This window comes from Corvus cornix, chromosome 12 (assembly GCF_000738735.6).
Source record: "Corvus cornix cornix isolate S_Up_H32 chromosome 12, ASM73873v5, whole genome shotgun sequence".
Lineage (NCBI taxonomy): Eukaryota > Metazoa > Chordata > Aves > Passeriformes > Corvidae > Corvus > Corvus cornix.
The window spans coordinates 6410902-6433747 of NC_046342.1; the positions used below are offsets into that span (position 1 = coordinate 6410902).

Below are 22846 nucleotides of genomic sequence, written 5' to 3' on the forward strand. Positions count from 1 at the left end.
CAGGGCCCCCAGGAGCTGGGCACTGGGTTCCCGGTGCGCCAACTGCGCCGCTTAAAATAGGACAGTGAGAAACACAGTTGGGGGGCGATAAAAATAGCTGTGGGGAGGGGGGCCTGGTAGCATGGTCAGGGCTGCTGGCAGCACAGTGGCAGTGGCAAAGGGACAGCAGGTTGTGGCAGTGCCCCATACCCCCTTTCCCAGGATAAAGGGGTTGTCAGCTCATGAGATCAGGACAGAGCCCGTGCAGGAAAACTGAGGCACTGTTGGACTCATCCAGAGCCAAACTGGGGTCTGTGCTGCTTCTCAGCAACAATGGCAACTGTGCCCAGCCTGGGGGCACCACAGAGTCCCCCAGCTTTGCCCGCAAAGAGCACGCCAGCCATGCCAGGAGAATTTATTTAATAAAGTTAATCAGACCATAGGAAGTGCCAGCAGCAGCACTGCTGATGTAGGGGACCATGGCAGTCCCCGCCCTTGGTCACCAGCCCCACGTGCCCTGTGGCAGGCAGGTGTCAGAAGATGCAAGATCCTTGTGCCCATAGAGGCTGTGAGCATGGGTGGGCACCTGGCAGGAGGTGGCAGGGCTGAGCCGGACCCGCTGGGCACAGCCTTCACCTGCCCAGCCGCGGTAGCAGTGGCAGCGGAAAGCAGCCGGCGGGCCGGCACCGGGGCCGAGGTGCAGGAGGCTGCCCAGGTCGTGGGGCTGCCGGCGCACGCAGCGCCCGTGTCCGTGGCACTGCCCATAGCTGCATTCCCGGGCTGCTGCCGTCACGTTGGCCACGTAGGGTCCCAGGGTGGACACGAGGTAGTGGCGCAGGCTGGCACAGCTTTCCTGGGGAGGAAGCACCAGTGAGAACCCACCCTGGCACTGGAGACCCTCTGGCGAGCCCTCCCTGGTGGCCACAGGGGATGTGGCCATCCCGAACATCCCATGCCACCTCCTGCTGCCCACTGCCTCCAGTGCAGCGAGGGGCCATACTCACAGCTGAGCGGGAGTAGGACATGTCTCCCCAGAGCACAAGTCCAGCCGCTCCCAGTGCCGCGCTCTCCCCGATGGTGTGCACCAGGTCAGCCTGCCGGGAACAGAGACGTGACCGGGCTGGGGGACACAGCCTCTGTCCCTGTGCCAACCAGAACCCTCCATCACACCCACAGCCAGCTCCGGCCCCGCAGTGCTTACCAGGTGCAGGAACCGGGATGAGCGGCGGTAGGAGAGGCGGGAGTAGGCGACCACAGGCAGCAGGCCGTCAGCCCCGAAGGCGGCCACGCGCAGGGCCTCGCGCAGCCGGTGGTGCACGTAGCGGTGGCGCAGGGCAGGTGGCCAGCGCCGGCGGCAGGTAAATGCTGGGGTAGAGGGCGGAGGAGGCGGCCCAGAGCCAGCCCAGATGGTTGTTACGCTGCACCTCCGCCGGCTGGCCACTGCCCGGTGTAGTTTGCCTCCTTGGCCCAGTTGCTGTTGAGGCAGTCGGGAAAGCGGTAGAAACCCCAGAGCCCTCCCGGGCGCAGGGCTCGGCCCACCAGAAGTGTCTCCTCCATTAGAGCCTGTGCCGCCTGCTCGAATTCCAACTGGGCCAGTCGGAGCTGCTGCCGTGCTGGCAGGATGCCGTGCTGCTGCCGCACCCACTGCTCCGAGGCTGTCCGGTACATCTTTTTGGCCCCCCAGTTTTGGGCCCAGAGGGGCCTCCACTCCTCCCAGTCCACCACGGCCAAGCCATGGAAATCAGGTCGCAGGAGGAGGTGGATGTCCTCAGCCACCCTGTCGAGGTGGGCACCAAGAGGGACACGCTGGGGGATGCCCCCATTGTGGGGGACACCCTGCTGCGACAGGTAGGGGTACAGCCCAAACTTGTTCTTGTAGAATATGGTGATGTTCTGGCCGGCAAAGTGGCCACCCTGGTTCTCCACGATGCCGTAGTCACTGAGGGGCAGCCCCACGCCAAAGCGGTGCTGGCAGCGGCCAGAGGGGATGTTCCACACCACGGCAAAGGGCTGGCCGCCTGCCAGGGGCTCGGGTGCTGGGCTCTCCTCACTGGCTGTGCCCAGTGCCAGGCAGGCCCACAGTGCCAGCACCAGCACCATCCCACCTCAGCAGCTGCCTGTGGGGCCAGCACCCTGCGAGGAAAGGAGAGCTGTGGGGGTGAGGCTGTGAGATGCACTGGGCACCCCAGCAATGCAGGCACTGCCACCCCAGCACATGGTGGGCTAGGATGGGCCACAGGGGCTGGGCTGCCCTGCAGGGATGTGCTGCCCACCCCAAAACTGGACAGGACTTGGTTACACTTGGAGGTTTCAGACCCCTCCTGCTTCAGCACTGCCAGCATTACCTCTGCCTACTGCTCTCTGGTGCTGAGCTCCTCCTTGCACCACCACAGCCATGACACAGCTCTGGAGTGGCACTGCAAGCCACTGACCCTGGTGCCTGAGTTTCCCAGCTGGCTCCCAGTCCTGCCTGAAGTGGGGGCACCGTGACTCCCTGGTCCCCGTTTCAGCACAGTGCCTAGCCAGGCTGGGTGACCTATTAAAGGACTGAGTCCCCCAAGAGATACGGTGGGACCAAAGGGGCAGCTCTGTCCCTCACAGCCCAGGCAGGGCCAGAGGGGTCTGGTGCCCCTACCCAGTGCTGGCCAGCTGCCCAGAATGAGGGGATTAGGCAGGGAATGGGCCCAGGGGCCGCGTGATGCAGTAAGGGCAGTGCTAATCCCTCGTTGCGAGGCCGGACGCTCTCTCTGACCTTCCCATTCCCATGCCTCTGGCCCTCACTGATGCCAGCTGCCTTAGGGGGATTTGGCCCTCCTTGCCATGCAGTGCAGGGGACCCGACCCTGCAGCCCCACCACCATGCCCTACTCCCCCAGTGCCCCCCCAGCCAGCCTGTGCCTCAGTTTCCCCAGGCTGCTCAGTGAGGACAGCTGTGGCCATGCTGGAGACCACCACACACTGTCAGCCCCAGCTGCCCCACAGCACATCCCGAGTGGAGGAGACACTGGTGGGACTGGGAAGCACTCCTGGGGACTAGTGCCGACCCCACAGCCTGGGGTGGGCCTGGCTCCCCACCATGCTGGTGGTTGCAGAGCCCCAGCCAGGCGAGCTGGGGGCAAGGTGGGAGCAGAGGCAGCATGCCCAGGTAGGGCAGGGTATGGGAACCACTTCCCTGCCAGCACCACCCCCAGCCATGGGATCAGGGTGAACCAGGGAGGCTGGGGAGCTGGTGCCAGCCCTGAAGAATGGCAGGCAGTCAGGCAGTGCTGCGGCGGGCAGCTCCCACCCGCACTGCTTTTAATCACTGGCTCAGTGGGGCCACAGCCCCTCAGATGTCCTTCTTCATCCAGAAGATGGGGAGCCCTTTGGCATCACGGTGTGGGGTTTCCAGGAGGCTCTGCTTGCTGCTCTCAGCCAGGACACCCCTCGCCCAGATCACAGTCGGTGGGGGAGGTGGTGGGGGGACAGTGAGGGGTGGGAGGGGAGGCGGAGGAGCAGTGGGTACCCGTGGCCTGGTGGTGGTAGCAGTGGCAGCCCCAGAAGGGGTAGAGAAGAGCCGCAGCACCTCAGAGGATATAGCAGGGCTGAGAAAGGCCACGCTCTGCACCGGCTCACCCAGGACAAAACCCAGGTGGGCATAGAAATGCTGCTTGTCATGGGTGGTGAGGTGCAGGCAGCGAAAGCCCCGGGCCCGGGCCCACTGCTCGGTGGCCTCCATCAGCCGCCGCCCATAGCCCTGGCCCCGCAGTGCCCGGGCCACCACCACGCTCTCCACAAAAAGGTCATGGGGACGGGCGACCACGCGGGAGAGTCGGGCATGGCCCACAAGCTCGCAGGGCCCCTCCCGGGCAGCAGGGGTCTCGCTGGGGCCCCGGCTCCGCAGCAGCAGCAGGCAGGCAGGAAAGGCGTCCGAGGAGCGCTGGAGCGTGTGGAGCCGCGACGCCCGGCTCTTCCCCCACTCCTCGCCCAGCAGCTTGGCACAGGCTTCCAGGAGCTCCGGCCTCTGGTGCAAGGGAACCAAGCTGAGCTCCTCCGACACGGAGCCCATTCTTCTCACTGACAGGAAACCAAGCAGGTCACAGCTTAGAGGCAGTAGGGCACAGACCATGCGTGTGTTCCCCCCAGCCCGCCACTGGCCCCAGCACAGGCGCATTCCCCAGTAGCATAGCCAGATGAGTTCATGGAAGTTCGGCGGGTCCAAGGTCAAATGACAGATTCATGGCAGGGAAGTGGCACATGGTGCCAGCTCCGGGAATTCATGCCATGAGATCTGCAGGAAGGTCTGGCACTGCCAAACCAGCAGAGTGGCAGGAGGCACAGTGCTGGCCTTGCCTCCTCCCCAGCCCCTGCCACTAGCTCCTGCCACCTCGGCACCTGTCAGACCAGCTAGCTCATCACATGTGTGCTCAGTGTTGGGGTTCTGAGGAGCAGAGGGGTCAGAAAACCCCTATCCTACAGCGTGCTGTGGGGTCCCCTCTCTCAGCCTGGCAGTTCCCCTTGCGAAGGAGAAGCCGCAGGCAGAAGGCAGGAGGAACCACCATGCCAGTTTATTAACTACGATTGAGCAAACTGCCCCACTTCCCCTCTGGGGGTTGGGGAGAGCCTGAGCCTGTCCTCCCACACCCTAGGGTGCCCCCCAAAGTCATCCCCCTAGCTCCAAGACTCCTGACTCACAGCCCAGCCTGCACTGTCCCCTTCAAAGGCCAGACCCCACCAGCACTCCTGAGTGGGTGATGGTTTCCTTCTATCTGCCCAGCAAAGCCATACCAGGACTCCAACAGCACCTGCCTGCCACCCACCCTGCCTGCACTCACCCTGCCTTCACTCACTCTCCCTGTGCTCACCCTGCTCGCACTCACCCTGCTCAGTCACCCTGCTCAGTCACTCTGCTCACACCCACCCTGCTCACACTCACCCTGCCGCTGCTGCCGGCTCCCTCGCCCTGGGTGCCAGTGCAGCAGGAAGCAGCCCAGGCTCATGACCAACCACAGAGCCTGGTTCTGCTTCCCCGATGTGAATGACACGTCTGTCCAGGGCCCCACACGGCACCCGCCACTTCCCACGCTGCAACCCCACACTGAGCACTCACCCTGCCTGAAGACCGATTGCTCCAAACCACACAGCACCCACACGTGGTGCAGAAACCGAAACGGCATCACCCAGCTGATTGCTGCTCCCACCTCATGGCTGCACCTCCCGAACACAGGTACCCACCCCACCACTGACCATCACCGACCCAACACTCACCTCATTACTGACGTGTTGTTAACCGGCCATTGACCCCATCTCTGACCCCACCACTGACCCATCACTGATCCATCACTGACCCCATCAATGGCCCCCTCACCAACCCATCATTGACCCTATCACTGACCCATCTTTGACCCACCATTGACCCCAGCATTGACCCATCACTGGCCCATCATCGATCCCATCACTGACCCCATCATTGATCCCACCACCGACCCCTCTCCCTGCCCTTCTCCCCTTCGCACTCCCCGGCCCCAGCGCGGTCCCGCCCGTACCGTTCCCGTCCCCGCCGCCGCCGTCACTTCCCCCGCCCCGCCCCGCCCGGCCCCGCCCCGCGCCGCGCCCTCTGCCGGCCGGAGGACGCACCATCCGCGCCCCCGGAGCTGCCCGCCCCGCTCCGGGCTGCTCCCCAATTCCCGCAAGGACTCACCGAGCCTTGGCCGTGGCAGGACGGCGGCACACCCTACCCTGGCCTGCCCAGCCCTCCGCAGGGTCTCTAGTCCCAGGGACACCAAGCCCTGCTGGGCAGACCTGCACTGCCGCAGCTCCGCTCCCTTCTGGAGCAGGGCTGTCCAAGGCTGTGTTGAGGATGTCCCATCTTAATGCCCTCCCCTCCTCTACAAGCAGTGGGACACTGTGCGGGAGCTCTCCATCCGTCTCTTTCAAGTCGTGATGCCTACGGAGAGCACCACAAAGAAGGTGATGAAGAAGGAGGTGCCGGACAGCCTGCTGCCGCTGCTCTTTCACCTGCATGACCAGGACACAGGTGAGGCCAAGGTGGGATTCCCAACCTGGCCAGCCCTTTGGGCAGTGCAGTTTGGACCCTTCAGATGTGTCCCCATGAGCTCTATCTTGCTCAGTTCCTAGGCAGAGCTCCCCTCCCTGACCACAGCTGCCTTTCTGTTCCTGCTGCCCGGATGGATGGGGAGGTGGGTTCCTTGTTCACCCAGCTCCTTCCACACTGCCCCTGGCATGGGTTCCTGCAGCCTCAGAGACTGAGCGACAGCTCCACGGCAGCCTGGGGCCACCAAGACCAAAACTTCGTAGCCCTGACAGGCTTCCAGCCAGAGAGGGTGGCTCCTCTCGTCATGCTCTGGGGTGCTGAGCCTGGGGGCAGCTTCACTCCCCAGCTGGTACATCCACTTGCACTGGCTGGGACAGGCTCTCCCTAAGCCTTTTTCCTTACGGAGACCAGTGCAGGGCTTTCCCACTGTCCTTCCCTGACTCCCGCTGTGCCAAAGAGAAAATAGATTGTTTGCGCATAATAAAATTCTGCACAAAAGCAGATTTTGGCTCTTTAGAGCATCACCTGTCCCAGACAGAGACACTACCCAGCATGGTCAAGGACAGGTCCCTGGGACTCCACAAAGGACATGGGATGGGACCAGAGGCCATGCCCGACAGTGGGGGCTGGTTAAGGGTCCCTGAGGAGCAGAACGAGTTGATCATAATTTCGGAAGCAGCGACCCATCCACTGTCCCCGTCACCCCGGGGGGCTGCCCGCTGTGAGACTGGGCCCGAAGGGCCATAGAGGGCAGAGGAGGCAGCGCTGGGGGCCCTGCCCTCTGACAACCGGTCCCGGCATGCGGGTCCCCGGCACGAGTGGCCGGTCCCTGCGGAAGGGACGCCCCTGCTCGCCCCGGGGCACCGGGACCGGAGGTGCGGGGAGCGACCGACACCCGGGGCTGGGGCTACGGGCCGAGGGGCGGGGCGGGAGCGTGACGTCACACCGAGTGACAGCGCGGCCGCCGGGCGGAGGCGGGGCAGGGCGCGCTTCCGGAACCGGGAGGCGGCGCCGCAGGGCCAATAGGAGGCGGGATCCTGCCGCCAACAGCCAATAGGCGCTGTCGGGGGCGTGGCCTGAGCCCGGCGGCCGGCGGGGGGGCGCACGTGCGGCGGCAGCATGGCGGCGGCGGCGGCGGCGGGCGGCCGGAGGGCCAAGGCCCCGCGCGGGGCGGCGGCACGGCGGCGTCCGCGGTCGGCGGTAAGAGTCGGGCCCGGCCGGGTTCGGAGGGAGGCGAGGAAGGGCTACCCTGGCGGGGTCGCCGCCGTGGCGCTTTCGCTGCGCCCGTCCCGTCTCGTCCCGTCTATCGCCTCATTTTGCTCCGCAGGCACCGGGCGCCGATGGGAGACGGCGGGCGACGGCCGGTCGGCCCGCCGACGAGGAAGTGTCTAGCGATTCTGAGACAGAGAGGTAAAGGCTGCGCTCGGGGAGTGCCGGTACCGTAGCGGGGTGCCGATACCGGGAGATGCCTGTATCGGAGCGGGGTGCCGATACCGGGAGATGCCTGTATCGGAGCGAGGTGTCTGACCGGAGGGGGTGCCGGTACCTGCGGGATGCCGGTACCGATGTGTGGAAGGACCGATGCTCACGCACACGTGTCCCTGCAGCCCGTTGTTGGGGCGGCGGCGGCGAGAAGCAGCGGCGGCGGAGGAGGAGGTGGACGAGACGCCGCAGGAGAAGAAGCTGCGCTTGGCCAAGCAGTACCTGGAGGAGCTCCGCCAGCTCGGTGAGTCCCGCCCGGCGCCGGTGCCCCGGCGGGGCGGCCCCGGGCGCTGAGCCCGACCCTGATGCACTGTCCCGCCGCAGAGGAGGAGCGGGCGGAGGAGGAAGAGGAACTCGAGCCGGCGGATCTCATCGGCGACCGGCTGAAGGAGGACGTGGTGAGCAGGGGGGCGGGTGCGGCCCCTCGGTCCCGGTGACGGCAGCGGGCTGTCCCCTTCCCGCGGGACCGGGGCTGAGGCCACCTCTGCTGAGCCTCCCGCTTCTTCCCCAGTTGGAGCAGAAAGGCCGGCTGCAGCGCCAGGTCGCCAAAGATGTAAGTGCCCAGTGCTGGGGGTGCCGGACTGCAAGTGCCGGCTTTGGGGACGCTAAGGCATGGCCAGCACCCCGCGGCCCTTCACCCTGCTGCCGGCACCCTGGAGGAGGCAGGGTGCTGTGCTGGGGTACTCCCGTGCCTGGGAGAGGGTCCTGGGCAGCCCAGCTCGCATCCTGCTGTTGCTGCAGGTACGGCCTCCAGATCCAGCCAGGATCCGTGTGCTGCGGGGACACCAGCTGCCTGTTACCTGCCTGGTCATCTCTCCTGATGACAAATTCATTTTTTCTGCTTCCAAGGACGGCTCTCTAATCAAATGCAAGTGTTTACCTGGGGCTCTGACTGGCTGTTCCCCAGCCCAAACCCTGCAGGGACTCAGGTGTCCACTGAGGTGGCTTGGCCCTTGGCTATTCTTGCATCGTGCATAATTCCAGGCTCTGTGGGAGGCTCATTGGCACTTTTGGGTGTGGTGGGAGGCTCCCAGAGGGTGACTGCAATGCCTTTCCTGCAGGGGAGGTGGACAGTGGGAAGAAGCTGTGCATGGTGCCAGGGGGGAAGAAAGGCACGGAGGAGCGGCACATGGGGCATGCATCCCATGTCCTTTGCATGGCCATTTCGTCGGATGGCAAGTACCTGGTACGAGGACAGGGAGTGGGGAGGTGGCCATGGGGAGTGTTCTCCTGGGGTCCTGGGGGTAGGGTCTCATGCCCAGATGTGCCTTACCAGGTTAAAGCAGCCCCTACCCCTTGCTGGGTCAAGAATGGGTGCCTAGGACACCCAAAACCCATGGAGTGGGAGTGGAGGCAGGGGTGGGCTATGGGTCTCCAAGGTGCAGGTCTCAGGCGTCCCCTGCTGTGTGCCAGGCTACGGGAGACAGGAACAAGCTGATCATGATCTGGGATGCAGCCACCTGCAAGCGCCTGCACATCTTCACAGGGCACCGTGACGCTGTCTCGGTGAGTTGGGGGCACTGGGCACGATGCCTGTGGGGCCAGGCAGCTGTGTCCTCCTTGGCATCCCTCACTGCTGTGCCGTGTCTGTCCATCTGTCCCCAGGGCCTGTCCTTCCGAAAGGGCACACACCAGCTGTACAGCGCTTCCCATGACCGCTGCGTCAAGGTGTGGGATGTGGCAGAGAACGCATACGTGGAGACCCTGTAAGACCTGGGGGAATCCCAATCACCCAAGGGGTGCGCCAGCAGCTGTGAGGAGGTGAGGGGGCAGAGGGTCATGCTTGCCACAGCTCTTTGTCATCTCCTTCTCCAGGTTCGGACACCAGGACGTCATCACAGGGCTGGACAGCCTGAGCCGGGAGTGCTGTGTGACAGCGGGGGGACGGGATGGCACCGTGCGGCTCTGGAAGATCCCTGAGGAATCACAGCTTGTGTTTTCTGGGCACCAGTATGTCTGGGGTGCAAGAGGGGACTGTGGGCAGGCATGTCCAGCTGGGGCAGCGGTTCGTGGCAGGAGCACCCTGGGGATGCTGATGCCCCGGTGAGCCCTTGTCCCCTAAGCAGGATCCCAAAGCACACTTGTAACTCTGGCAGTTGCTTCCCTTCACAGGGGCTCCATTGACTGTATCCAGCTCATCAACGAGGAGCACATGGTGTCTGGTGCTGATGATGGGTGAGCACAGCGCCGGGGTGGTGCCTGGGGCAGGCAGGGTGCCCCCTCAGCCCCCTTATCCCTCACGTTCCCCACAGGTCTTTAGCCCTGTGGGGGCTGACAAAGAAGAAGCCGCTGGCGCTGGCTCGGCAGGCGCACGGGGAGCAGGACGCCCAGGGCCTGCAGCAGCCATACTGGATCTCGGCAGTGGCTGCCCTGCGCAACAGTGACCTCCTGGCAACAGGTGTGTGGCACCTACTTCTGGCAGCTTGTGGGGGAAGTGTGTCCTGCTCCCATCCCTGGGCTGGGCTCTGTGACAGTCTCCTCTCTGTGCCCCAGGGTCCCACAGCGGCAGCTTGAAGCTCTGGAAGTGTGGTGAGGGATTTCGGAAGCTGGAGCACCTCTTAGACATCCCCTTGGTATGGATGGATGGGCAGGTTGGGAATTCTGGGGCTGGGCTGGAGGGTCTCTCAGCAAGGGCTCCCCTTCTTGAGCAGCAGGAGAAGCCTGTGGGAGTTCCTCACCCTACCCTGTCCCTTCACTCTGCCCTGTCCCCTCCAGGTGGGTTTTGTCAACAGCCTCAAGTTCTCAGCAGCTGGTGACTTCCTGGTGGCTGGCATTGGGCAGGAGCACCGGTACCGTCCCCCCTCCCTGGTGCTGCCTGGGGGTGCAGCTTCCCCCTCTTCTGGGTCTTGTTGGTGACCCCCCCATCTCATCCACAGGCTCGGGCGGTGGTGGAGAATCAAAGAAGCCAAAAACAGCATCTGCATTATCCCCCTGAAGCAGAACACAACAGCTTCTAGCTCTGAATCACCTGGCAGCTCCTAGCCCCCTGTCCCTGGAGCCACTGGAGCAGGTCATTGTGCCCTGGAGCTGTGCCCCACATCCTTGGTGCAGCCACCACCCTGAGGTCGGTAGAATGAGAGTGGGGATTGTCACATGGCCCCTGATCCTGCTGGCCCCTGTGTCTTGAAGTGGCTTTGCCCTCTGCGAGGGTCTGTCCCCTTCTCTCAGGTTTGGCTGTACCTGAGCTCTGGAACAATCCATTTTGTAAAAAAAAAACAAACACCAAAACCACTTTATTTACATAAATTACAAAAAAAAAAAAAAAAAATCACACTCTTGTTCACAGAAAAAGTCTACTCTTAAAAACTTGGTTGGGCTCAAATACCTTGGTCCTGTTACTTGCCCTGAGCCTCCAACAGCCCCCCCAGGCTCTGCAGGGGCTGGGGTCAGCGGGCATTTGTCCACCTCTGCTCCTGCCCTGTCTCCCACAAAGGGATGAGAAGCGCCACACACAGTGAGGGAAGCAATGGGGGGCTTGGGCCCAGCCCAGCCACGCTCGGTGGCTCTCCTGAGGCCGAAACCAGGAGGGAAACGTGAACCTGCAAAGCACTAGGGACAGGGTGACGTGGTCCAAGGCTTGGCACAGGAGATGATGGGAAAGTGGTGTGGGCGATGGGGTGAGGGCAGCTCCATGTGTGGCACCACAGCGAGGGAGCGGGAGGTGCAGCGTGGATTGGCGCAAGCAAAAAGCAGGAGGTGGAACGTGGCTCGGCGAGAGGGAGTCGAGTTGTGCACCGGGGCTGGGGGCGACAGGCAGGGGATGTGCCCCGGGGCTGGCTGCAGGTGGTGGTGGGTCTGCACCAGGGCTCAGTGCAAGGGACAAGGAGAGGGTGTTTGTGCCGCAGCTCAGTGCGAGGTCCGTGCGATGTGCACTATGGCTCAGTGCGAGGGATGGGGGGCATTCACCGTGGCTCAGTGCAGGGGGTGTGGGTGCACAATGGCTCAGTGCAGGTGATGCAGAGGGACGTGTGCCATGGCTCAGTGCAGGGTGTGGAGGACAGGGTACATGTAACGTGGCTCAGTGCAAGGGAAGGGTGACACGTACCATGACCCGACATGTGGGATGTGTAGCTCGTGCTGGAGCAGGGACTGAGCCTCCCAGCTGCATCTGGCACCTCAGTGGGCCATGCTGCGGGCACTGCTCTCCCTGGGGAAGCGGTGGGGGTGCCACGTGGCAGCACCACAGCCTGGCCCCCCATCCTTCACAAGGATGACGTCGTGGAGTCCACCACCTCGCGGCCATTGCACACCGTGGGTACGTATGGCGAGGCTGAGCCTGGACAGGAAGGCAGCAGTCAGGGCTGGGTTGGGGTCTGGCAGCAGCACCCCCCAGCATCCCATGGCAGCAGTGCTCAGAGAGCTGGGGTGGAGAGTGCCCAGGATGGCCGTGTCCCCATGGGTGCCCAGGATGGCCATATTCCCTGGGGCTGAAGTGGAGAGTGCCTGGGGTAGTGACAGGCACCTGGGGGCAGCTGAATCCCCTGGGCTGAGGTGGAGAGTGGCCCTGTCCCCTCAGAGCAATGACAGGCCCCCAGGAGCAGTGCCCCTCTGGCAGCTGTGCTGTCCTGGGAGATGAGGCATTGGGACAGAGGACAGCGAAGAGCCTGAGGGACAGGGAAGAGGACTGGGGACACCACATCCTCCATACCCCCCATTTCCCACTGTGCCGTACCCCACACCCCACTCTTCTGCAGGAACCATGCCAGGTGTGCCCACACACACCCCCCACCAGGAAAGGGGTGCTGTCCCCCAGCCCATCTCCAGCCCCAGCATACTCACCATGGGACTGGCTGGAGCTGGCTGCTGCCACACTGAACCGAGCGGTGCCCACGCGGTGACTGGCCACGTTCTTCTGCGGCTGGAAGAGTATGATGTGCAGCTTGGGGGTGAAGAGGCAGCCGAGGACCACGGTGCCGCTGAGGCTCACCGAGATGCACATGGTCGTGGTCTGGACCTGGAGACAGGGGTGGGCATCAGGTGCTCCACCCATCAGCCCTCTGCCCCGAGCAGGGCAGGATGAAGCCCGTACTGTGGCACTGGCCAGCCCCACTGGGCACAGGCTGCACCCTGCAGGGACATCCCACCCCACACCACATCCCTCTGTCAGGGTCATCCCCCAAGAGACCCATGGGCAGAGCATGGACACTGCCCTGATGGGGACAAGTTGCCCCCGCAAAGCAGGTGCACCCTGAGCAGCAACCCCAGCCCTGCCAGTGTGCTGCTTTATGGCACTGCCCGGGGCCAGAGCCTGCACTCCCACATCCCGGTGCCCACTCCCTCTGGGGGTGCAGGTCCTCTCTGGAAGCCCCTGACTGCCCCCACCAGCTCCTCAAGACCCATCAAGAATGTGTTTGGTTGTCCGTGCCAGGGGGCTTGAGGTGCTGCAGGTGCTGCGGAGCACCCTGTGCTCCCCAGTTCCTGGCACTGCTCAGCAGCCCGGGAACCAGGCTGGCCCTGAGGCTGGCATTCCTGCCCTGGGGTGTGGTGTCTGGATGAGCCAGGGGCTGTCTCATGCTTTCGTATCACCAGGCTGAAGGATGGCTGTCATTCCTCCATGGTCTGGCTATGGGGGATCTCTGGAGTTCTCAGGGCCATTTCCCATCCTCACCCTAGCAAGGGAGGGAGTGGGGCAGCTCCTCTCTCCAGGACTCATTGCCCCATCAGCCACAGCCCTTCAGGACCCTTCACTTGGTCCTGAATTAGCCAGTGCAGAGGTGACCATCACCAGGTGTGTGGATGAAGACCCTTCCCCATGCCCACGCATCTCCTAATCATGGACCCTGCATGGCCCAAATCTCCAGGACCATTTAGATCAAGCCCTGTCAGAGCCCCCTCACAGCTCAGGCTCTTACACGGTAGTCGCTGGAGGTCACGTAGAAGATGGGCAGGAAGGCCAGCCAGATGATGCAGGTTGTGTACATGGTGAACCCAATGAACTTGGCCTCGTTGAAGTTTTCAGGACATTTCCGTGTCTTGAAGGCGTAGACCGTGCAGAGGACAATCAAGAGGACATTGTAGGTGAGAGAAATGAGCATGTTGGAGTCACGGTTGTTGCACTTGAGGGTGACAATGTACCTCTTGTCAGGCTCAGTCTCCTTGCCTGTGCCAGGGGTCTCCACCAGCAGCCAGATGATGACAATGATCAGCTGGCAAGAGATGAGGGCCATGCAGATGACCACCTGTGATGTTGGGCTTATGAACCGGGGGCGCTGGACCCCCTCCTTCACTCCACTGAAGATCCTGGCGATGCGATTCGTCTTGGTCAAGAGGGCTGAGTAGCAGACAGCGAAGGACGTGCCCAGCCCCAGGCGCCGGAGCGTGCACACCCCGGTGGAGGGCTTCGCGATGAAGATGAAGGTCATGCTGTAGCACATGAGGACCCCGGTCAGGAGAATGTAGCACAGCTCTCGTCCAGAGGCCTTCACGATGGGAGTGTCATTGTTCTTCACGAAGACTCCGATAACGAAGAGAGTGGAGATAAAACCCAGGCAAGAGATGGTGACGGGACCAATGGCCCAGACATCTTTCCAGCGGATGTACTCTTGGGGCAGCTCGTAGCAGCCATTCAGGGTCTCGTTGGGCCAGTAACCAAGACCACAGTCCATGCAGGTGAACTCATCCAGCAGGTACTCGTAGGGCTGGCAGGGGATGCAGATCCAGCAGCAAATGTCCCCAGGCTGCATGCTCTTGATCTCATTCTTCTTGCAGGGGTCGCTGCACTGGGACACGGGAATGGAGGTCTCAGCCCAGGGGATGAGGCTGGTGTCGAGGATGAGCCCCTCTGCCCAGTAGCCCACTTTCTGGTACCGATACCGCCCGTCCACGTAGTGGTAGTTGAAGATGTTGTAGCGCCCGATCCCATCGCCGTAGCGGTCAAATCGAACAACGCTCTCGGTGTCCGCTGGCCTGAATGGAGCTGCAGGGAGGAGAAGGGCAGACAGTCACCGCCTCGGGGCAGGAGAACACTCACTCCAGGCCTGGAGGCAGGTCTCATCCAAGGGTCACATCCCACCATGGCCACAGGTAGATGTCCAACCTGTTTCCTGCCTTCACTCCCATCCTTGCTGCCTATGTACATGTTAGGAGCAGGAAAGCAAAGGTGGAGAACTCCATCCTCACCTGCCTGAGAGCCCATCAGCCCCACCCAGCTCTGCAGGGGCAGAGGGGGATTGTGCAGCCTCCACAGCTCTCAGTGACACCTGGTAGCTGAGACACCCTCAGCCCAAGTGACATATGACATGCTTCTTCTTCACCCCAACCTACATGGGTCCCTGATCATGGGTCCCTCCAGTTTAATCCCTGAAATGTGAGTAAATCGTGATGCTTGCAAGGACCCATGTTCTCAAGGGTCCCTTGTGGGGCTGGTCCCACCCAGCTGTAGCAGGATGGAGTTGGAGACCAGCTTTTCCACACCTTTCCACCGGGTACAGAAGGCCTGGATTGCCTCCCAAGGATGATGGTGGGCTGTTGGCACCTCAGGACAACCACAGCCCTGGGCATGGGCAGGCTGGAGGAATTGGAGGGTCTTGGGTCAAATTTGGGCCTCCTTCTTTCCTATCCTCCACCCATCCCTTTCCAGTTTGTCAGCCAAACCCATCTCCATTTTGGACTCACCATCAAAATTAACATTGAGTATAAAGTCCTTGTAAAACCTCTTGCCATTGACAGGCTTCATGGCATCACAGAGCTTGGTGGAGTTGGGGCACAATGTCCGGTGCATGTTGTGAAGAGAGTGAGCCATGGCATAGACTGCATTGACCACGAACGTGATCTTGGACTCTGGCTCAAACTTGCCTGTCTTGAGGGAGTACCGGCTACAGTCCTGCGTGTGGAAGCTGCACCTAAACTTCTGCTCCCAAAACTCCCGAAACCAGGGATTTCGGCTGTTATTGTAGGGGTGCAGGTTACGGAAGTAGGAAGCAAACTCCTTAATGGGGTAGGCTGCCAGCTCGATGGTGATGGCTCCCTCTGCCACTGCTTCGCTCCCAGCCACCACGCTCTCCAGGGCTCCCCACCCATCACTGGCCACCCACATGAAGGACACATTGGCTCTCTGGGCAGCCGCCAGCAGCTCCCGGGCGTCTTCACTTCGGGTGAACAGCACGACCACTCTGGCATTGGGCTTCTGCAGCAGAGCCCGAACCACTCCGTCATAGGTCTTCTTGTTCATGGAGCGCCCCACCTTCTCCGAGGTGGCGATGCAGATGTTGCGCATGCGGGCTTCTTGCTCAAAGGCCTCGATCCCCGTCTCCCCGTAGTCGCCCTCCGAGGCCACGGTGGAGACGTAGGTCCAGTTGAAGAAGCGAAGGATCTCCGCCATGGCTTTGGCTTGGTAGAAGTCTGGCGGGACAGTGCGGGCGAAGTAGTCGTAGCGGGACTTGTCACTGAGCTTGGCACTGGTGGAGGCATAGCTGATCTGTGGGATCTGGAAGAGCCGCAGCAGGTTGGCCACCTGCATGGAGGAGGAGAGGTCAGTGTCTGAAGAGGTGGCCAGCAAGGGACGTTCCTATGGGGGGACCCCCGCCCAACACCCAGTGTTGCACGATGCTCCCAAGCACAACCACTGGGCTGATGAGCAACCCATCCCAACCTGGAGCATCCTGATCTGTGGAGGGAATGGAGAAGAAGAGTGGATGGCACATTCACAGAGTGCCTCAGCCTTCAGACATGCTCATTTATCTTTTTTTTTTTTCGGTAGTATTTCAAGTGCTTCCCTCTGAATTTCAGGGCCAGGGAGCGGACAAAAGCAGAAAGTCTGCCATAGGTGACCTGTGGGAGATGCTTGATGGCAAGAAGAAAGTCAGGATGCCTGATAGCCCCACAGCACAGGGGGAAAGGATTCTGGGGGTTGGGAGCAGGGGCAGAGTTACCCCACCAGGCTGGGGGATGCTGCAGAGCTGGGTCAGGGGACCAGTTCCTGCGCATTCCGCATCGGGAGCTCCAGAGGGACTGGCACCTTCCAGCCCCTCAGCAGAATCCCTCGTTAGCTTCAAAGGGGAAAAAAGCCCCACTAATGAGGCTGTTAAAACCCAGGCTCTGGGGGCAGTAAGGGGGCCTCGGGTGTGCTGGCAGGGCTGCCAAGCCTGCCCACATCTCACTGCTCCCCAGGCAGCAGACGTGGCTTAATTAACATGGACAAATGATCTTGTCAACAAAGTCCCCTAATGGCAGAAGAAGGCCCCTGAGCACAGTGATACTGCTGCCTGTCCTCACCACGCATGGGAGCTGCCAGCCTGCCATGTCCCCCCAGTGACCCTTGTGCTCCCCAGCCTGCCCACATTCTGCCCCTGCTGACACCTGCCCGCCCGGGGTTGGGACATGAGGACACCCTGGTTCCCAGCAGGGGAAGGGACAAGTGCCCAGGCTGGGCTGGGATGCTGCCTCCTTCATGCAGTCCCAGCCTCTTCCACCCCATAGCTGGGGGATGCAGGGGCTCCAGGGACCAGGAAATGCAGTCTGACACATGCTGGGGACTTATTAAATTTCAGCAAGCATGTGGCCCACCGGCCACCCCCGAGACTCAGCTGGTCCTACTGGCTGCCTGCATCCTAGGGGATGCTCTTCTCCCTGCTGGAAGCAGCCTCTGGGTCCACAGAGCTGTGGTTTTGGGGACTGAGATGCACCCCATGCATGGTGACAGCCAGGTCTGAAGTTTGCAGTGCCTGTTCCTGTGGGATCACTGGGGACACAGGGACACTTGTCCTCTGAGCCCACCCTGCTCCAGCCAGGCAGCCCTGTGGCTGAGCCCCTCAGAGGTGCATGTCCCTTGCAGCACCTCACGGGCTGCAGTTTTGGGGGGGCAGGGGGGACAGTGCCCCCTCACACCGGTCAGCTCTGCTCTGCCTGTCACAGTCCAGACATGAGCTGGGCTGAGGAGCTGCACTTCCCGCCTTGACCCCAGGAGAGGAATCAACACCTGTCCCCAAGTGAGGCTTGGCTCCTACGGCTTATGGAGTGTTGGGGGACTCTCTCAGCCCCCAAGGGGACCCTGGGCACATCCCCTACAATCACAGAGAGATGGCTCGCTCAGGTGCCCGCCTGGCATTCCTTCCCCACTGGAGAAAGGGGCCGAGCATCACCGTGAGGGATGAGTGAGCTTTCCTGTGCCACGCTGGCAATGGTATCACTGCAGGCTGCCAAGGTTTTATCCCCTTCCCCCATTTCTGCCAAACCCCCAGCCCCACCTGAGCCCCTCTTGCCTGGGCGGTACCTGGATGGAAACGTCACTGTAGGAGCCTCCGATGACGCCGGTGATGGCAGTGGGAACATCATCATGGACAGCGTAGGAGCCGTCGGGGCAGATGTGCTCGGAACCGTCCACCCTGGTAAGGGAGGCACGGACGAAGTCAAGGGACTGCTCTAGGGCGTAGGTGTCCTTGGAACAGGTGTCAAGGATGTGAGCACCCAGCTTCACCCCCGGCAGGATGCTCCCGTCCTTGTTGATCTCGTCCAGGGCGAAGAGCATGGCCTCCAGGCGCTGGATGCCCCGGTGCTCGTTGATCTTGCCGCAGTCTTCACTCCCCACTCCTTTCTCGTGGACAGGGAAGAGGCCCCCAATCACCAGGTCCCCATCCATGCTGATCTCCTTCTTGCCAGCCATGCCGTGCCCAGCAGCCAGACAGGTGGCCAGGTGCATCAGCCCCAGCCAGGCGGCCAAGGGGACCGCCATGGGGTGTGCTGGTGCTGGCCGGGGGACCCACACCACCCCGTGTCACCCGCTGCCACCCGTCAAGGCGAGGGCAGGCAGTCCCCAGGCATTGGGTGGTGGGGGGTGGCACGGCGTGGTGTGGGTGGGAGGGAGGTCGTGCCACCCCGGCAGAGCCCTCGGCACCTGGAAAAGCAAAGGGAAAAGCTGCTGGGGCTGCGGGATGCAAGGCACGTCAGGGACAGGGGCAGTCAGTGTTGCACGGGAGAGCAAGGGCATGAGCCTGTCTGTGCCCCCCACCCAGGGTGCCCCTAGGAAGAAGTCCCCTGCAGAAAGGCAAGGTGAGCAGATGCAATAGCTCCCACAGTGACCCAGAGCCCCCAGGACACACACAAGTGACACAGACCTCAGGGGACAAGGAGGGGCACAGAGACTGCCCACAGCATTTGCAGGGATGCACTGGCATAGGGGCGGGCACAGAGCTGGCCCCTCTGGCAGCACCGGGCAGAACAGCCTGCAGGGGGACGGCTTGACAGCCCTAAAATATCATGGAGGGGGAAAGAGCCAGGGATGTCGCCTGGCATAAGGAGGCCGGGCTGGGCAGATAGAGCCAAGGCCGGCTCCAAGCCGAGCCCCCAACCCACGCAGCAGCATCAGGGGTGCTGACAGATCCCAACCTCCAGCCAAGAGCACTGCCAAAAGCAGCCAGCCACGAGCCCACCGTGCCCACAGCACCCAATGCCCACAACATTCAAACCCCCATCCCGTAGCCATGGAGCCCACCCACCCTGCTGCTGCCCCCAGGGCTGTCCGTGGCACCAGGGCTGGAGCAGGGACTCGCCACTGGCTTCACCCTCATACAGCAACGCACAGGGCTCTGGCAGTCGCGGTGCTTCAGAGTCTGTTCTCTCACCACCGCCCCTTCCTTCCCTGTATACTAAATTCAGAGATTTCAGTAAAAGTAAGAGCCAGGTTTGCTGACTCCCTCTGCAGAAAGCAAGGAGGCGCGGGGGAATCAAAGGCTTTTGCAGCAGGCAGGCCTTGTTTTGGCAGAAGATGCAGTCCCCTCCGAGATTGGTTGTCTTTTCCCAAATCACGGGAGAGATTTGTTTCCCATTTGAAGCTGACTGCTGAAATCCCACGGGGCTGGCATTTCAGGGGCCATGGGAGAAGGAGACCCCTTAGCAGTCCAGAAGCCTCAGGCTGCTCTGGAACAGGAAACTGCAAATGCTGTGGCAGGACTGTGGCTCTTCCACAGCCCAGCAGTGCTCGTGGAGGCACAGAGGGTGGGAGGGGGATGCCAGAGAGTGCTGGCCCTCCTGCAGTTCCCTGCAGCCAGTACTGAGGCTACTGTCCCTGAGCAGGAGGAGAGGACACCTTGATGCCCCCATGCTGCTCCCAGACAGCTCCAGCTCATGATGACTGTGCTGGAGGAGCCCTCCAGCAAGCAGCTGGAGCTGGCAGTGATGCCCAGGGGGATGCGGGCAGCAGTGTGGCACAGAGCACGATGGGGTGGGGTGGGTAGGGTGACACATGCTGATCTCCTCCTCTTCCTCCATGCCCCTAAGTGCCTGTCCTCAGGTGCTGTCTGCTGCTGCTGAGTCCCCACCTGTCTCAGGGCATCTCCTACCTGACCCCACAGTGTGAAGGAATTTGGAGATGAGAGAAGGAAGGGTCCCTGCCTTATTTCAGGAATCAATGCTTCTAAGAGACCCGGGGTTTCCCCAAGCAGGAAAGAGGCCACAGGCACATGGATTATTGATGGAGCCCATCAGCAGCAGGCTGAGCCTGGCACGGGGGTCCGGTGGCACTGGGAACCCGAGTCCATGCGGTTCAGTTCTTTTAGGGCGGCTGACAGGACCCACAGATGAAAGGCACCTTCAGGCCAAGCTCCTCTGAAGGGCAAACCATCACCCACCCGGCCGCGAGCCGCGATGGACAGTGAGCAGGGCTGCCTCCATTCCCGCAGCTGCTCAGCTCGACTGGCGTAGTCGGGGGGATGACAGCCCGCGGAAACCCCTGGGAACATTTGGGGAAGTGGAACACCGGGCAGGGCAGAGCCAAGTCCAGCCCGACGGCCACGGTACGGCAGGAAGCCCCCGCCAGCTGCGGGCAGCCTCTCCTCCCGGGCGCATCGTGAGTGGGGTGGGTGAGAAGGGGTCGTGTCTCCTCCGTGCCCTGAGCACTTCCCACGCCCTGCCAGGAGCCCTGACCCCTCCGGCACCAGCACCCCGGGGGTGTGTGACACCTGGGGCGTGTGCGAGAGCGGCAGTGCTGCGGGGGCGCAGGGGCAGTGTCACCTCCCGCGGAGGTCCCAGAGGTCCCACCGCCACCGAGCTCTGCCAGGAGCCCCCACCTCTCCCCTGCACAAGGGCTGCCAGCCCCGGTGCCTCGCGGGGCCGAGGCGCCTCCCCGGGGCGCTCCCCCGCCGCCGCGGCCGCCCCACATCCCGTCCCGAACGCGCCCCGAGATCCGGCTGCCCCGGCACACCCAGAGCCCCCGTCAAAGCCCCGGCTCTCCCCGGCCCGGGCAGCCTGACGGGAGACCCGGGGGAACAGCAGGGGCGGGGGTCTGTCCCTGCCGGGCCGGGCGGTGACCCCGCTTCCCTGCCCCGGTGCCGGCGGGCAGCCCCGGCTGGGGGCTGCGGCGGCGGGTCCCGCTGAGTGCCCACTGCGGGGCTCGGGGCTGCCGGGACACCGGGGGGACGAGGACCCCCCAAGCCGTTCTCCCGGAGCCCCGCGTCCTGAGCCGGGCAAGGGGGAGCGGCGGGAGCGGCCCCGGTGCCACCCTGACCGCCCGCATCCCCGGCGCCTCCGGTGCCCGTGCCGGTGCCGGTACCCGTGCGCGTACTCTGCTCTCGTCCCGCAGCTCCAGGAGCCCCGGCACGGGGCACTGGTCGCCGAGCCCCGCCGTGGCGCGGCCCCGACGGCTGCGGGGGATCGGCGGTCTCCGTGCCGCTCCACCGCCGGCGCCGGGGCTCTGGAGACAAGCGAAGCGCCGCCGGGGCACGGCGCGAACCGAGGTCACGGCGATGGGAGCGCCGGGGTGGGACCGCAGCCCTTACCTGGGCCCGGCGGACTGTGCCGGGAGCCGGTGCCGGTGCCGCGGCTGTCTCGGAGCTGCGGCTGCCACCGCCTCCCGCCGCCGCCTCTGACACTCCGCCAGCCCCAGCAGAGCGGAGCCGCTCCGCCCCCCGCCCGGCCCGGCCCCGGCCCCCGCCCCGGTCCGGCACGGCCCGGTGGGCAGCGGCACCCCTGGGGCCGCCCCGACTGCCCCGCGCTCGCTCCGGCACCGGCTGAGCCGGGCAGGGCACCGCTGGGGCTGGGGCAAAGCCGGGGGCAGATGGCCAGGTGCAGGCAGGGAACGGGCAGGACATGGGCAGGAAAGGCAGGAACGGGCAGGACATGACAGAGAAGGCAGAAAACAGGCAAGACACAGCCAGATCCAGGGAAGGGATGGCCAGACTGAGCCCGAGCATCGGCAGGATGTAAGCAGGACGTGGCCAGGCAAGGCAGGACACAAGCAAGGCATGGTCAGATCCAGGCTGGGCAGGGGCAGGACGCAGCCAGAGCAGGCAGGGCCTGCTCTGCACCGTGGCAGAACTGGCAGGGCACAGCTCAGCACCTGCTCCCCTGGCCCCACAGCCCCCAGCTCATTCCCAGCCCAGTGAGAGGGGTCCCAGCCCCAGCTCAAGCTCCACAGCCACAAACTGGTGCCCCAGGGTTTGTTCCCCCCTTGCCTGGCCTGCTCCCCACTCCCCAGGTCCTTGGGAGGAGTCCAGGAGCCCAGCATTACCCCACTGCCCATCTGCATTCCACGCAGCCCCCGGCACTCACCAGCAGCCCAAGCACCAAGCTGGGGAAGGCTTTGGACCATCCAAAAACGGAGGCACTGGTAGGGTTACGTTCCAGATCTCCACCACTTGCCCAAACGCTTTCTAGAGCCATTCGGCTGTCCAGGATCCCACAGCACTGCATCCCCAGAGCTCCGTCACTCAGAGACAGGAACGGGACAGGGGATAACACAGGGGACAGGGGTGCTTCTGGGGCACTGCCCTGAGTAACCACCTCACCACCGTGTGCCTCAGTTTCCCCCCTGCCAGCTGCTGCACTTGCAGGCTGAGGGTTAAGGGCACTGCAGTGAGTCAGACTCACTCTGCTGGGCTCCCTTCCTCCCTGGCAATCCTGGATTGGGGAGGGATAACTCGGAACGTCCGTGGCAAGGTCCCCCCAGGAGTCCTGAGCAGCAGGACCCCAGATCCCCCCTGCCCATCTCCTTTCAAGATTGTTGGAACAGAGTGGGGCACTGGGGAGAGGAGGGTGCCTGGGCTGGGGGACCTCATCACCGCGGGCCGGGGTGGACACGGCTGAGGAGGACTGGAGATGTCTTGTGCCAAGGGATGCTGGCACAGCCGTGGTCCCGCTTCCCCCCAGCAGAGGGGTGCTGGCTCACACACACCTCGGCACTGGCTGCATCGTCCCGGCTGCTGCTCCAGCGCTGTGGACGGCAGGAGAATGATGGCAAAGCCCCCTGGTCCCCAACTTCCGTGGGGTTAGGGGACAAGCACCGTCAGGATCCGCTGCCTGGCTCCAAGCCCCCAGGAGCCTCAGCCAAGCATAAATATTTCAGGGGGCTTGGCAGTTTTGTAATAACCAGCAACAAAGATAAACACCGGGAAGAGCAATATTTTTCCATGTGGGCTGGAGG

The 22846-nt window shown here is 63.1% G+C and overlaps 4 protein-coding genes across 4 annotated transcripts; 1 reads left to right on the forward strand and 3 right to left on the reverse strand.

Moving 5' to 3' along the window:
• Nucleotides 1-382: 382 nt before the first annotated feature.
• On the reverse strand, nucleotides 383-2096 carry HYAL3 (hyaluronidase 3). The gene is given in 5 exon segments (XM_039559234.1): nucleotides 383-832; nucleotides 984-1073; nucleotides 1181-1321; nucleotides 1323-1415; nucleotides 1417-2096. Coding segments are annotated over 5 exon segments (1341 nt in total). The 5' UTR covers nucleotides 2080-2096; the 3' UTR covers nucleotides 383-478.
• A 1146-nt stretch (nucleotides 2097-3242) lies between these two features.
• NAA80 (N-alpha-acetyltransferase 80, NatH catalytic subunit) lies at nucleotides 3243-5533 on the reverse strand. The gene is made up of 2 exons (XM_039559235.1): nucleotides 5504-5533; nucleotides 3243-4034 (listed from the first exon to the last, which is right to left on the reverse strand). Exon 2 carries the CDS (start codon nucleotides 4024-4026, stop codon nucleotides 3307-3309), a length of 720 nt encoding a protein of 239 aa, XP_039415169.1. The 5' UTR covers nucleotides 4027-4034; nucleotides 5504-5533; the 3' UTR covers nucleotides 3243-3306.
• Nucleotides 5534-7131: 1598 nt separating this feature from the next.
• Nucleotides 7132-10762, forward strand: RRP9 (ribosomal RNA processing 9, U3 small nucleolar RNA binding protein). The gene is made up of 15 exons (XM_039559165.1): nucleotides 7132-7212; nucleotides 7340-7422; nucleotides 7620-7738; nucleotides 7819-7892; nucleotides 8006-8047; nucleotides 8236-8362; nucleotides 8556-8680; nucleotides 8908-9000; nucleotides 9100-9200; nucleotides 9310-9444; nucleotides 9607-9669; nucleotides 9747-9892; nucleotides 9988-10067; nucleotides 10210-10283; nucleotides 10371-10762. The coding sequence occupies exons 1-15, from the start codon at nucleotides 7132-7134 to the stop codon at nucleotides 10474-10476; spliced, it is 1449 nt and encodes a 482-aa protein (XP_039415099.1). The 3' UTR covers nucleotides 10477-10762.
• GRM2 (glutamate metabotropic receptor 2) lies at nucleotides 10695-21308 on the reverse strand. Its single transcript, XM_039559240.1, has 6 exons — nucleotides 21204-21308; nucleotides 17705-18325; nucleotides 15109-15946; nucleotides 13347-14410; nucleotides 12274-12448; nucleotides 10695-11770 (listed from the first exon to the last, which is right to left on the reverse strand). Exons 2-6 carry the CDS (start codon nucleotides 18161-18163, stop codon nucleotides 11697-11699), a joined length of 2610 nt encoding a protein of 869 aa, XP_039415174.1. The 5' UTR covers nucleotides 18164-18325; nucleotides 21204-21308; the 3' UTR covers nucleotides 10695-11696.
• Nucleotides 21309-22846: the final 1538 nt, after the last annotated feature.